The 10,940-nt window shown below is 37.0% G+C and overlaps 1 protein-coding gene and 1 long non-coding RNA gene across 2 annotated transcripts; both read right to left on the reverse strand.

The window, feature by feature from the left end:
- Positions 1 to 2,796: 2,796 nt before the first annotated feature.
- Positions 2,797 to 4,015, reverse strand: LOC132051172 (uncharacterized). The gene is made up of 3 exons (XR_009413614.1): positions 3,877 to 4,015; positions 3,733 to 3,799; positions 2,797 to 3,640 (listed from the first exon to the last, which is right to left on the reverse strand). It is a non-coding gene; the product is annotated as an uncharacterized LOC132051172 (long non-coding RNA).
- A 1,094-nt stretch (positions 4,016 to 5,109) lies between these two features.
- LOC132048990 (uncharacterized) lies at positions 5,110 to 6,333 on the reverse strand. The gene has a single exon (XM_059439671.1). The coding sequence runs from the start codon at positions 6,331 to 6,333 to the stop codon at positions 5,110 to 5,112; it is 1,224 nt and encodes a 407-aa protein (XP_059295654.1).
- Positions 6,334 to 10,940: the final 4,607 nt, after the last annotated feature.

Genomic DNA, 10,940 nt, shown 5'->3' on the forward strand with positions numbered 1-10,940 from the left:
AAAATAAATAAAGAGAACATAGTAGTCTGTTTAATTCTTTCCCTTCTACCGTATGTAATATTCAAATAAGGTGTGTGTAAAATGTCATTCTCAACTTTGCTGCAGACACGCAAATTACACAAAGATAAAAAGGAAAAAGGACTATACCAAGCAGAACAGTAACATCTGTTGACACAATATGCTCATTTATTAATTAGTGTAGCCTTTAAAGACCCTTAATGCACACAGAACCCCAGTAGGGAACAAATGAGTTACATAAAAAGTCTCTTGCTAGTTCAGTAGTTCTCATTATCACTTCAGAAATTGAGAGAAGTATTACAGCTAATTCTTACTAACACTCCCTTATAGATCTTAATAAGTCCTATTGAGTTGATCATTGTCCATGATTCCACCAATTTACAAATCTTCTCGCGGCTAGAGTTCTGAATGATGATAAAAGAAAGAAACATAGTGAAATAAATCTTAAAATACCACCCTCATAGCAAAGTTGGGGAAACAGCCAAAACTTATTCTGATTCCAATTACAAGCCTTTCAACCAGCAACTATAATGTTTAGAGTAGAGCACGTATACTGTCTTGATAAAATATCTACTTGTATTAGTAGCATATAATGTCATCAACAAAAGTTTCATCAACATGATGAGCGGCAAGCTCGGATTGGAATCCATTTAACCCCTTCTATATCTTAATTTGCCTTAGCTTCAATATAACAACATAACCAAAGCTATGGAAAGATTAAATTGCATAATAGATAGCCAAAGCTAAAGAGGGTTACATACCAACTTCATCCTAACATCCTCGTGGATGGTGGCCCCACTAGTGTGTCGAAATCCACCATTCTCTGAGGCCCTGGCCTTCTTCCCATTTTCACTTTGTTTCAAAAACGTTGGATCAGTCACCCAGAAGTGCAGCAGCTCCTGCCAGTGATCATCATGGATCCACTTAGGCTGCATGACATTGACACGGGCTCTACATAACGCATGCTTAAGTATATTCCCCACTTTTTTCTCGAAATTCTGCGCTACTAGTGTCTCATGTTCCGGGTTCCAAAAACACTTCTCTGCAACGAACTTAAAATGTTTTAATTAATATATAAGGAACATTCCATAAATAATCAAGATATAGTTATATTATTTTACTACAAATCATAAATACCCGAAACTCTACAAATATCTGCTTCTTCACATCCACTGACACCTTGCCCCAAGACGGAATGGCGCCTCTATACAGTTGTTTGACCTACTTTGAAACCTTTTTAGTTGCTTTGCCTAGAAAGAAGCTGTATCAAAATAATAAAATAATTAAAATATTACCTTAGATGTTTTAAAATAAAATAAATAACTTATGCAAATTCAATATACTTACCCGTATCCAACTGGCTTGATTATGAGACGACCATACTCATCATAAGTCTCAAGCTGTGGAGGGTCTCCTCATCGGGGAGGTTCGTCATCAGAATCAGAGCTACTTTGACACCCCGACGTCACATCATTTTTATTATATGAGGTAGATGTTTGTGAAACAGTCGGCCTGGGAGTAGGTGTCGGAGTACTGCTCATAGTCGCTCGCTGTGATACATGATAATAATCAAGGAGGACATGTGAGATGGTGCGAGGTGTGCTAGGGGACTGAGATAGAGCTTGTGGTTCTATTTGGGCCTAAGGCCAAAAAAATGGGCGCATTGTGACATGACTAGTCAGCTGACTAAATGCCAACCCATTGACTTCCCCATAATGTGGCAATGGAGGGCCACGTGGTGAAAGGGGCGGGGGAGGAGATCGATGTCTGGGTCCAATCCTAAGGGTACCTGACACTACGCCCTCTGGTGGTATAAACAGACTCTTCTTTTTTGACTTTCTTGGGGCTTTAGCAATAGTCTTACCCCTATTATCACCCACCATCTATACAATAAACAAAAAAAAAATGGTTAGAAAAATAGTTGAACGAGATGTACGTACTAAAAAATTTACTAATATCACTTGCTCAATGGATATCATGACCAAAAAAAAAAAAAAAAATAAGGAAACCTTCTTTCATTTTTTCCTTTCTTTAGTAAACATGCAGAAGAAATGTGTCAATACTAAGTAAATGATCCCCTTTCTTAACAAACCAATAAATTTTGAATGACAGGTCTCAGACCGAATTCTATCCTAATGAACTTCACTTTTTAGCAACAGTACATAGTTTGAGGCCTCAAACTGAAAGAAGAACAGTAAGTTGAGGTCTCTTGTTTGAATACATCTTTTTCAATTCAGTGATTTTAAAGTATAACCCGAGCCTTTGTGGAACTTTCTAACAGATTGCAACAACAATAATATCTAATACAAGTACACAGAAAATGCCTGAAGCACAGTTATTTGAAATCGATAGATTTTGTCAAATGTGTACTTACTTTTAAAGACCGGATTTATGGGGTCTCTTTATTCAGTGATTTAAAAGTACAATTGTGCAAATAGAGTCAACTGCTTCAAGGATTGAACAGTTGATATATCTGATCACAAACCTTCAAATCCACATGTCTACAAAAAAGAATCGACATTAGACAGAATATTGAGAGCATAGGCAAAAGAAAAAACAGTAAAGTTCCGGAACACTACCCTGTGGTCTTGTAATTATTAATATTTCACATGAAACCGACAACATCTTCTCTTGATTCAACTTTTCTTTTCAATAAAGCAAATGAAACCTATCCTCCAGACAGAAAGGATGCAATAGGAGTCCAGACTAGATTTCTTTTTCAAGTATAGTCCTCAGTAGTTAGTATTAGTTAATAAGTACAATTCGAAACAGTACAGAACAATCATTTTTCATAATTTCATAAAATTATCAGATAGTGCACAACAATCATAACTCATAATACAAAAGGAAGCTTAAGTATTCGGATACTAATAAGTCTTACAATCAAATAAATAAAACGACACATATATAATAGTTCTAAAATGAAAAACATGCTAATTTTCATCACTTTCTCTCTCGTCTGACCATTCTTCCTCATCGCCTGTTTCACTTTCATCATTTTATTCTAATACTTCATTAAGTTCTTCTATATCGATTTCTTCTAATATATGTTCTACATGCTCCAGTTCAATTTCTAACTTAGGGTCGACTATTTGGTTAACGTGTGCTATGTAGTCATTCTGAAAGGCAGCAAACAGGTCATTCTCAACTTCCACGCAACCAACAGGCTTGGTTTTAATTACCACCCACCAATCTGACTTATTTGGTCGCAATGGATAAGGGACATAGTACACCTGCTTGACGTTATGTGCAATGACGAAAGGATCATAAGCTACATACCTCTGCGTGTGCTTTACTTCAATGATATTGGAATCTTTCAGTACCCTCGTGCCTCTTTTTGGGGTTGGATCAAACCAGTTGCACCGAAACAGAACAATTTTTTTTTTTTGGCCAACCAGAATACTCTAATTCTAAAATCTCTTCGATTACACCAAAAAAATCAACACCATCAACACTTTTAACCCACACACCACTGTTATTAGTTTTCATATGGTTTAGCACATTCTCGGGTATTAAATTTGAAACCATTAACCACATATTTGTCCATACAATCGGCACCAATGGGTCCCCAAGATAAGTCCTTCAAAACTTGTTCATAAAAACCACAAGGTGTATTGCGAACCTACTAAAAGTTAAGAAATAGAAAGTTAGAAATAGTAGATTTCAAAAATTTGTAATTATGGTAGATTTGTGTTAGAAAATTATAAAATTTACGTAATTGTTAAACCACATTGCAAATTGGTCGTGCACTTTTTCTTGGCCATGTATCTCCACAAAGAGACTGTGCAACAAAATGGTATTTAGGTTACTCGCTTTTCATTTTAAATGAATGCTTTCTGCAATTTCATTTCAACTTACTCATAATAAGGTTGAACTTCTGGGCAATTTAACAAGAGAAGTGTCGATGCCGATTTATCCTCCATTTGATTCAATGGTCTCACACATTTTTTTTTGACCTATCACCTGGTCGTTTAAAGATCGATATCGGCTCCGCCAAGAATTATTCACACCTCCATCATAGTGTGGATTAGTCCTGTTTCTCAAACAAGCCACATCGTTACCAAAGTAGTAAGAATAGAAATGGGATGTTTCCTTGGCAAGGTAAACTTCGCACATTGAGCCTTTTACTTTCGATTTCTTCTTGATAGCCCTTTTTAACTTACCAATACATCTGCATTTATGTTGTGTGATGTATGAAATAAAAAAGATTACATAGGAATATAAAGTTAGTCATTACCTCTAGAAAGGATACATCCACCTATATTGAACTGGGCCTCCGAGTCGGGCTTCATATACAAGGTGAACTAAAAGATGTTCCATCACATCAAAGAACTCTAGTGGAAGAATCTTCTTCAACTTGTTTGTGATAACATGAATATTATGATCCATTCGAGAAAGGTTCTCTTCCCTCAACGTACTGGAACACAAGTCCTTGAAGAACAAACTAATTTCTGTCATACGTTTCCAGATTCATTCATGCAAGCCACTAAATGCAATGGGGAGTAAAGTTTCCATAAAAACCTGATAGTCATGACCTTTCATCCCATGTATCGTCCCTTGGTACATATCACCACGTGTTCCAAAATTTGATGCATGACCATCTAGCATCTTCAAGTTTGTGGACCCACTCACAAATCTTACGCTTCGGCTCTGTTATGATAGAATAGCTAGCCTTAGGCTCGAAGAATCTGTTCTGTTTTGGATGCAACTTTAACTCTTTTCGTTGACAATACTCAGGCAAGTCCATTCTAGCCTTAACATTATCTTTGGTCTTGCCCTTCACATCCATCATTGTATTAAACAAATTATCAACGTAATTTTTTTCAATGGTGCATGGCATCAATATTATGTCGCAGAAGACTATCCTTCCAATATGACAAATCCCAAAATATGCTCTGATTTTGTCCAGTTATGGTAAACCCCACACCCTTCAAATATGTACGGTTCTTCTTCAGTAACCTTTGGGAGGTTCTGAACTCTCTCCCAGATATCCTCACCAGACAGTGTTAGAGGTGGACAATCTTATTCAATTGTATTCTTCTTGAATGCATTTTTCATTCTCCAAAAAGGATGATCCACCAATGGTGACAATCAAACCATGAATTTGTTTTTACTATTTTTTAAAGTGAAGGACTTAGTATTCTCCATGCAGTGAGGACGTGCAAGCTTTCCGGCTGTCATCCATCCAGACAACATCCCATACGCAGGAAAATCATTAATAGTCCACATTAAAGCGTCCCTCAAATTAAAATTCTTCTTACGCAAAATGTCATATGTCTCAACCCCTACAACCCACAACTGTTTTAGCTCATCAAGCAATGTTTGCAAGTATACATCAATCAAAACTTTTGGATTATGTGGGCCAGGAATAATGTAATTAAGAAATATATATAGATTATTCATGCACATCTCAGGGGGAAGATTATACGGGTTTATGGATACAGGCCAACAAAAATATGGAGCAGCAGAAATAGAATTCGGAGTGAATCCGTCTGAACATAAACCCAACCTAACGTTATGTGGTTCAACTGAAAAGTCTGGATAGGTTCTATCAAAGTGCTGCCAAGCCTCACCATCAGATGGATGATACATAACTCCCGGTAGCCTTCTATTTTCACTGTGCCATATCATATGAATGGCGGAACTATTAGATGCATACAACCTCTTTAACCTTGGTATAAGAGGTAAATAATGCATTATCTTAACAGCAACCCTCTTCCCACTACGAGTCTGCTTAAGTCTATCACTACTACAAAAATTATAAGATTCTATACTGACGTCGTCCTTATAGTATAATATGCAGCAATTTTCACAACAATCAATTTTGACCGACGAGAGTCCCAACTTGGTCACCAATGTCTTTGTCTTATAGTAATTATCGGGTATCTCTATAGTCGAGTCAACTAATTCATGTATGGGGTCAATTACAGAATCCATTGCCCTTTCGGAAACATTGTAATATGCTTTGATACTCAATAATCTAGCAGTGATAAACAATTGAGAGTGGGGACTCCCATCATGTAAGGGCCAACTAGCTTGATTTAAATTTTCATAAAAACGTTTGGCCTCTTCATTGGGAGGTTCTTCAACATGGCCACCGGATTCAAAATCCGAATGAATGCCATATGCATTCTGAACCCTGTCGTGCATTCTAGAATTTTGGACATTATGTTCTACCCCACTACTACTTTCAGCGACTTCAAAATTCTGAGATTTACCGTGCATTTCTCCATGACTAGTCCACACTGTATAATTACTTTTAAAGCCTTTATTGTACAGATGAAGCCTAACAATCTTTGAGGTCTCGTAATTCATACATTCACATTTAACATAAGGACACCTAACCACACCATTTCTTGTAAAATCCTCAAGTGTCTTTGCGTATTCAACAAAAGCATAGACACCGGCTGTAAATTCATCCCTCTCATCCTTAATTGATCATCATAACCTCTATTGTACATCCAACTACAAGATTCCATCTACACAAATAGCACAAAGTTTGAACTGGTTAAACCATACTTATTTTATATGTTATTAGTAAAAGACGCACCAACCATAATTACGATAATTCTCAAAAGGGCATCATAATTACAAAAAAAATCAGAAAAGCACAAAGTTTGAACTTGTTAAACCATACTTAATTTATATGTTATTAGTGAAAAAAAAAAATCACAAGTATAAAGGACACGGCATATCATTATTTCACAAAATGCCGCTCTATGAATCCACTTAGCATAGTGAAACAACCCATGAACACAGATAAACAAGAACACCAATTACTCAACCATATTGTTCACTTCAGACAAAACCAAAAAAAAAAAAAAAAGATTCCCAATAATTAAATATTAAAAAGTTCAAAACTTTTCACACTGAAAACCTAAAAAAGACTAAAATTTATACCAATTTGATTCTTGGGTCAATAGAGTGGACAAAAGTGAAAGGAGAAGGTATGTACTGAGCAATGGGGCTAGAAGTTGCTCCAGATATAGCAATCTTTAACAATAAGTATAAGTAATCTACTAATCAGACTACAATTACAAAGTAATATAACTAATAATGATAGAAATGAGATTGAAAAAAAAAATGGCAAAAAAATTACATACTTTAGTGGTGACAGACAGCAAGGACGGCAAAGGAGGACAAGCAATGGTGGGGATGGGGCATCGGCAGTGGCGGAGGGATGTGGTGGGGATGGGGTGTCGGTGGTGGGGTAGGTGTGGGAGTTTTAGTATATTTGGGGGTGGGAAGCACGATCTAATTTTGGGGGAGTATAATTAAAATTTTTTTACTTAATTTGACTTAATTATTTTGACTGCATGCAGTCGAAATATGATTTTTTAATTAATTGTTTTATTTATATAATTTAATTTTTTATAAAATGATTTATTTTTCATTTATTATTTGTACAAAAATAAGTTTCGACCTCATGCGGTCAAATGCGGTCAAAATTTTATTTCCCGCTTAAATATCGACCCCGTGAGGTCGAAATTCAAAAAAAAAAAATTAAATTAAATTCTGAAACTTTCGACCTCATGAGGTCGATTTTTTTTAGACCAAAAAGTGTGGTCGAAAAACCCTTTTTTTCAGTAATGTGTATTGCTTTTGCGGTCGTATAGTTTGATTTTGTTAAAGTTAGCTGGTAGCTTTCATTTGCTTTATTGTTAAAAAAATAAGGGAAAAACTAAGTATTGCTTGGTTTTTTTTTTTTTTGCCTAAATTCCAATTGCATCTGATGGAGGGGATTTAAATCAATTCTTTAGCTTTGCATATTAACTGACTGGGACAAAATTCCAACAAAATTATATTATTTGGTGAAGTCTACTTTTACCGACATTTTCGTTTTGCATTCACAGTGACCTACTTGTATTCTAGTTTATATTTGTTTCCGTAGTTACTTTTCACCATCTGTATAGTTTATTGCTACAGTTATTGGGATCGCTAAAAATAATACTAGTAAGAAAGTAGAGGCGGGTTTAAATGAGGATTAATATAACTGACCCCACCTGCACCCATCAACGTTGATTTGGAAAATTGCATATGAGGCAACCGTGGCAATGAGCTTGGTGATGGCCGTGTTAGATCGAATTGATTGCATTGTTAAGGCCTTTTGCATGCATTTATACATGCGCTTGGCAATGCCTTTTATGCTTCTCTCTGTTGGCTATGTTGTTTCCAATTGATAGTGCACCCTGTGCTTTATGTCGGTTACAGCTTGCTCCGTCTGGAAGCTTGATGAATCTAGCACTTGGAACACTATGTTCCTGTGGTTACGATTTTGGCATGTCCCTATTTCTATGCAGTGTCAAGGGCCATCTCACTGGACCTGTTGATGACTGTAGTGTCTGTTTCATTCTTTCCAAGCAGCTACTTGACAATCTGCATATGTCAAAACAAGTATGAAGTGATAAACACTACCACTTCGGTTTTGGGATATTGGTATTAGGACAAGTGACATTGAAACTCATATTTTAACTAACTAGTACAATTCTCCTCATATTTTGGTCATGGATGGTTTTAGGAGAGGTAGAGGTAGGATGAAGAAATATTGGGAGAGGTGATTCAATGAGTCATGACGCAGTTCCAGCTTACCGAGATGTAATGACTCATTCGGTCGTTATTGCGTTTTCGACCGTTTTGATCCCTTTCCGGGCTTTATTAGCTCTTTGACCCGCGGGGACCGTTAACATGCTTCCCGAGGTCATCAGACTTGATTGGGTAAGTTTTGGGAAAATTTGGCTTTTAAGTGAAAACTGTTTGACTAATAGTTGACTTTTGGTTAAACGGATTTTACAATAGTTAACTTTTGGGTAAACAGACCTTTTTCGGGCATCCGTTGATTTCGAGAGGTCCAGATGATCATTTGTGACTGATTGGTGGGTTTGGATCAGTTCCCAATGCACTCGGGTGTGTTCTGGGACTAGCATTGGAAGTTGGTTTTAGGGTTTTGGGGTTTGACTCAGTCAACGATAACGAGGCCACGAGTGTGTTCGTAGCGTGTTTTTATGTATGTCTACATATCTGGTTTGTGAGTAGATGGTCTCGGGTGATAGTCGAAATTTCGGGTTGAATTGCGACACCATTACTATTATAGCGGCACCACCGTTGCGGTGCCATGGCCGCAAAAGTGGCGTAGTGAGAATCTAGGTAGACCGCCATAGCGGTCTGAGAAACCGCCATAGCGGAACCGCCACATGCCACAGAAGCGGTGATAACTAATTCAGTGACTTAAGAGTGATTAAAACGCCCACCTCTTGTCATTATTTCATATTCATATCTTAAGGCTTGGGAGGCTATTTTTAGAGGGTTTTGGCTATTTCTTCACAAAAGTAACTTTCTTGGTCTTAGAATCCTCCATGTACTCCTATTAATCCTTAATCTAAGGCTAGAATCCCTAGAATCAAGAGGAATCAATTTGGGTTTTTCATGAAAGTTCATAAAAATGGTTTAGACTCTCAAAGTTGTTTATGTTGATGAAAAATTGTTGGGTTATTATAGGATTTGATATATCCAAAGTTGTTAATCATGAATCTTCCACTGTTAGAGATTAATTCTTGAACTGAAAAGCTAGGGTTTATATTCAAAATTGGGGGTTTCACCTAGAATCCGAAATTGAGTAATTTATGAGTTCTTCTAGCTTCTAATTGATGGGAATTGATCACCTAGAACTTTAATTTCATATTGAGACTTATAGACTCCTAATTTTATCTTTCTAGTTCATAAAACTCATTCCATAGGTTGGGATTTGGGTCTTGAATAGAAGTAAGGATTGAATGATGTCTCTTCTTGATTCTAATTCCATATGCGGATATGGCTAGATTTTCATTACTTTGAGGCGCAACGAAAGGGCAAGGCGCACGATTGATGCTTCGAGTTTGCTGTTCAACCTTCCAGGTAGGTTATGACTTACCTTCCGGTTAGACTTCGGTTAGCGAGGCATATGTATAGTTAGTTTGTGTTGGAGAAAACATGTGGACCTTCGGGTATGAAGTCGGGTTGGATATTGTCTTAGGTTGGGCCTTGTTGTGTGATTGGGGGCTAGCTACCCCGTTGCGTTATTGACTTATCTTATTCTATTTACTTATTGTCTCGTTGCCATAATGAGATATCGAATGGTGATTAGTGAAATATCAAGGCTATGATATTGTCGTACTTTACTTGATTGATATTGAGATGAGAATTATGATTCCATTATGGCTTGTTATGTAGCCTTATTATTGACATTACTTGTGTGCCATGTGTGGTACTGTTTGGGATTGAATTGGTTATTGATATTATATTGTATCCTATTCATACTCACTTCCATGATACATTGTATGGTTATGGTACTGATGATGATAAGTGAGAGAGTATAGCCTCCGACGTATTTGCCAGAGAGCGTAAAAAAGAGATGAGAGTTCGTGATTCTAGGTCTTTTACTGGAGCGGATGAGGGTAGATATTATGAGGTATCCATGTGGGGCACATTGCTAATTGATATAAGGTTGATATGAGATCTTGTCGTTGTCATTTTCATACTCGAATCATACATATATATAAGGCACATTTGACTAGGGGTGACGATGTGGCCTATATTGTTTCTTGGAAACACTTGGGAGGTACTATATTGGTTGCGCGACCGTTCTAGGCTGTGTCATATGGGATGGTCGGCAGGCGTGAAGAGTGGAAAGGTTGTCTTTAGGTTGTGTGTTACGGAGCGACATGGTACATAAACTTCGTGGGTCCCCCATGGGTCATGACCGTCAAGACGTGATGCTCCACTCGAGACATGTGTGTACACAATATTGATATATGGTTTTGCATTCATATTATCCATATCATTGCATTGCACTTGTTATCATCATTGTGATTGGATTGTTATTGTGTTGTGGATACTTGATCGGATACTTGTTGAATATTTTAACAGTTATGATGAGTACGTAGAAC

The sequence above is a fragment of the Lycium ferocissimum genome, chromosome 3 (assembly GCF_029784015.1).
Source record: "Lycium ferocissimum isolate CSIRO_LF1 chromosome 3, AGI_CSIRO_Lferr_CH_V1, whole genome shotgun sequence".
Lineage (NCBI taxonomy): Eukaryota > Viridiplantae > Streptophyta > Magnoliopsida > Solanales > Solanaceae > Lycium > Lycium ferocissimum.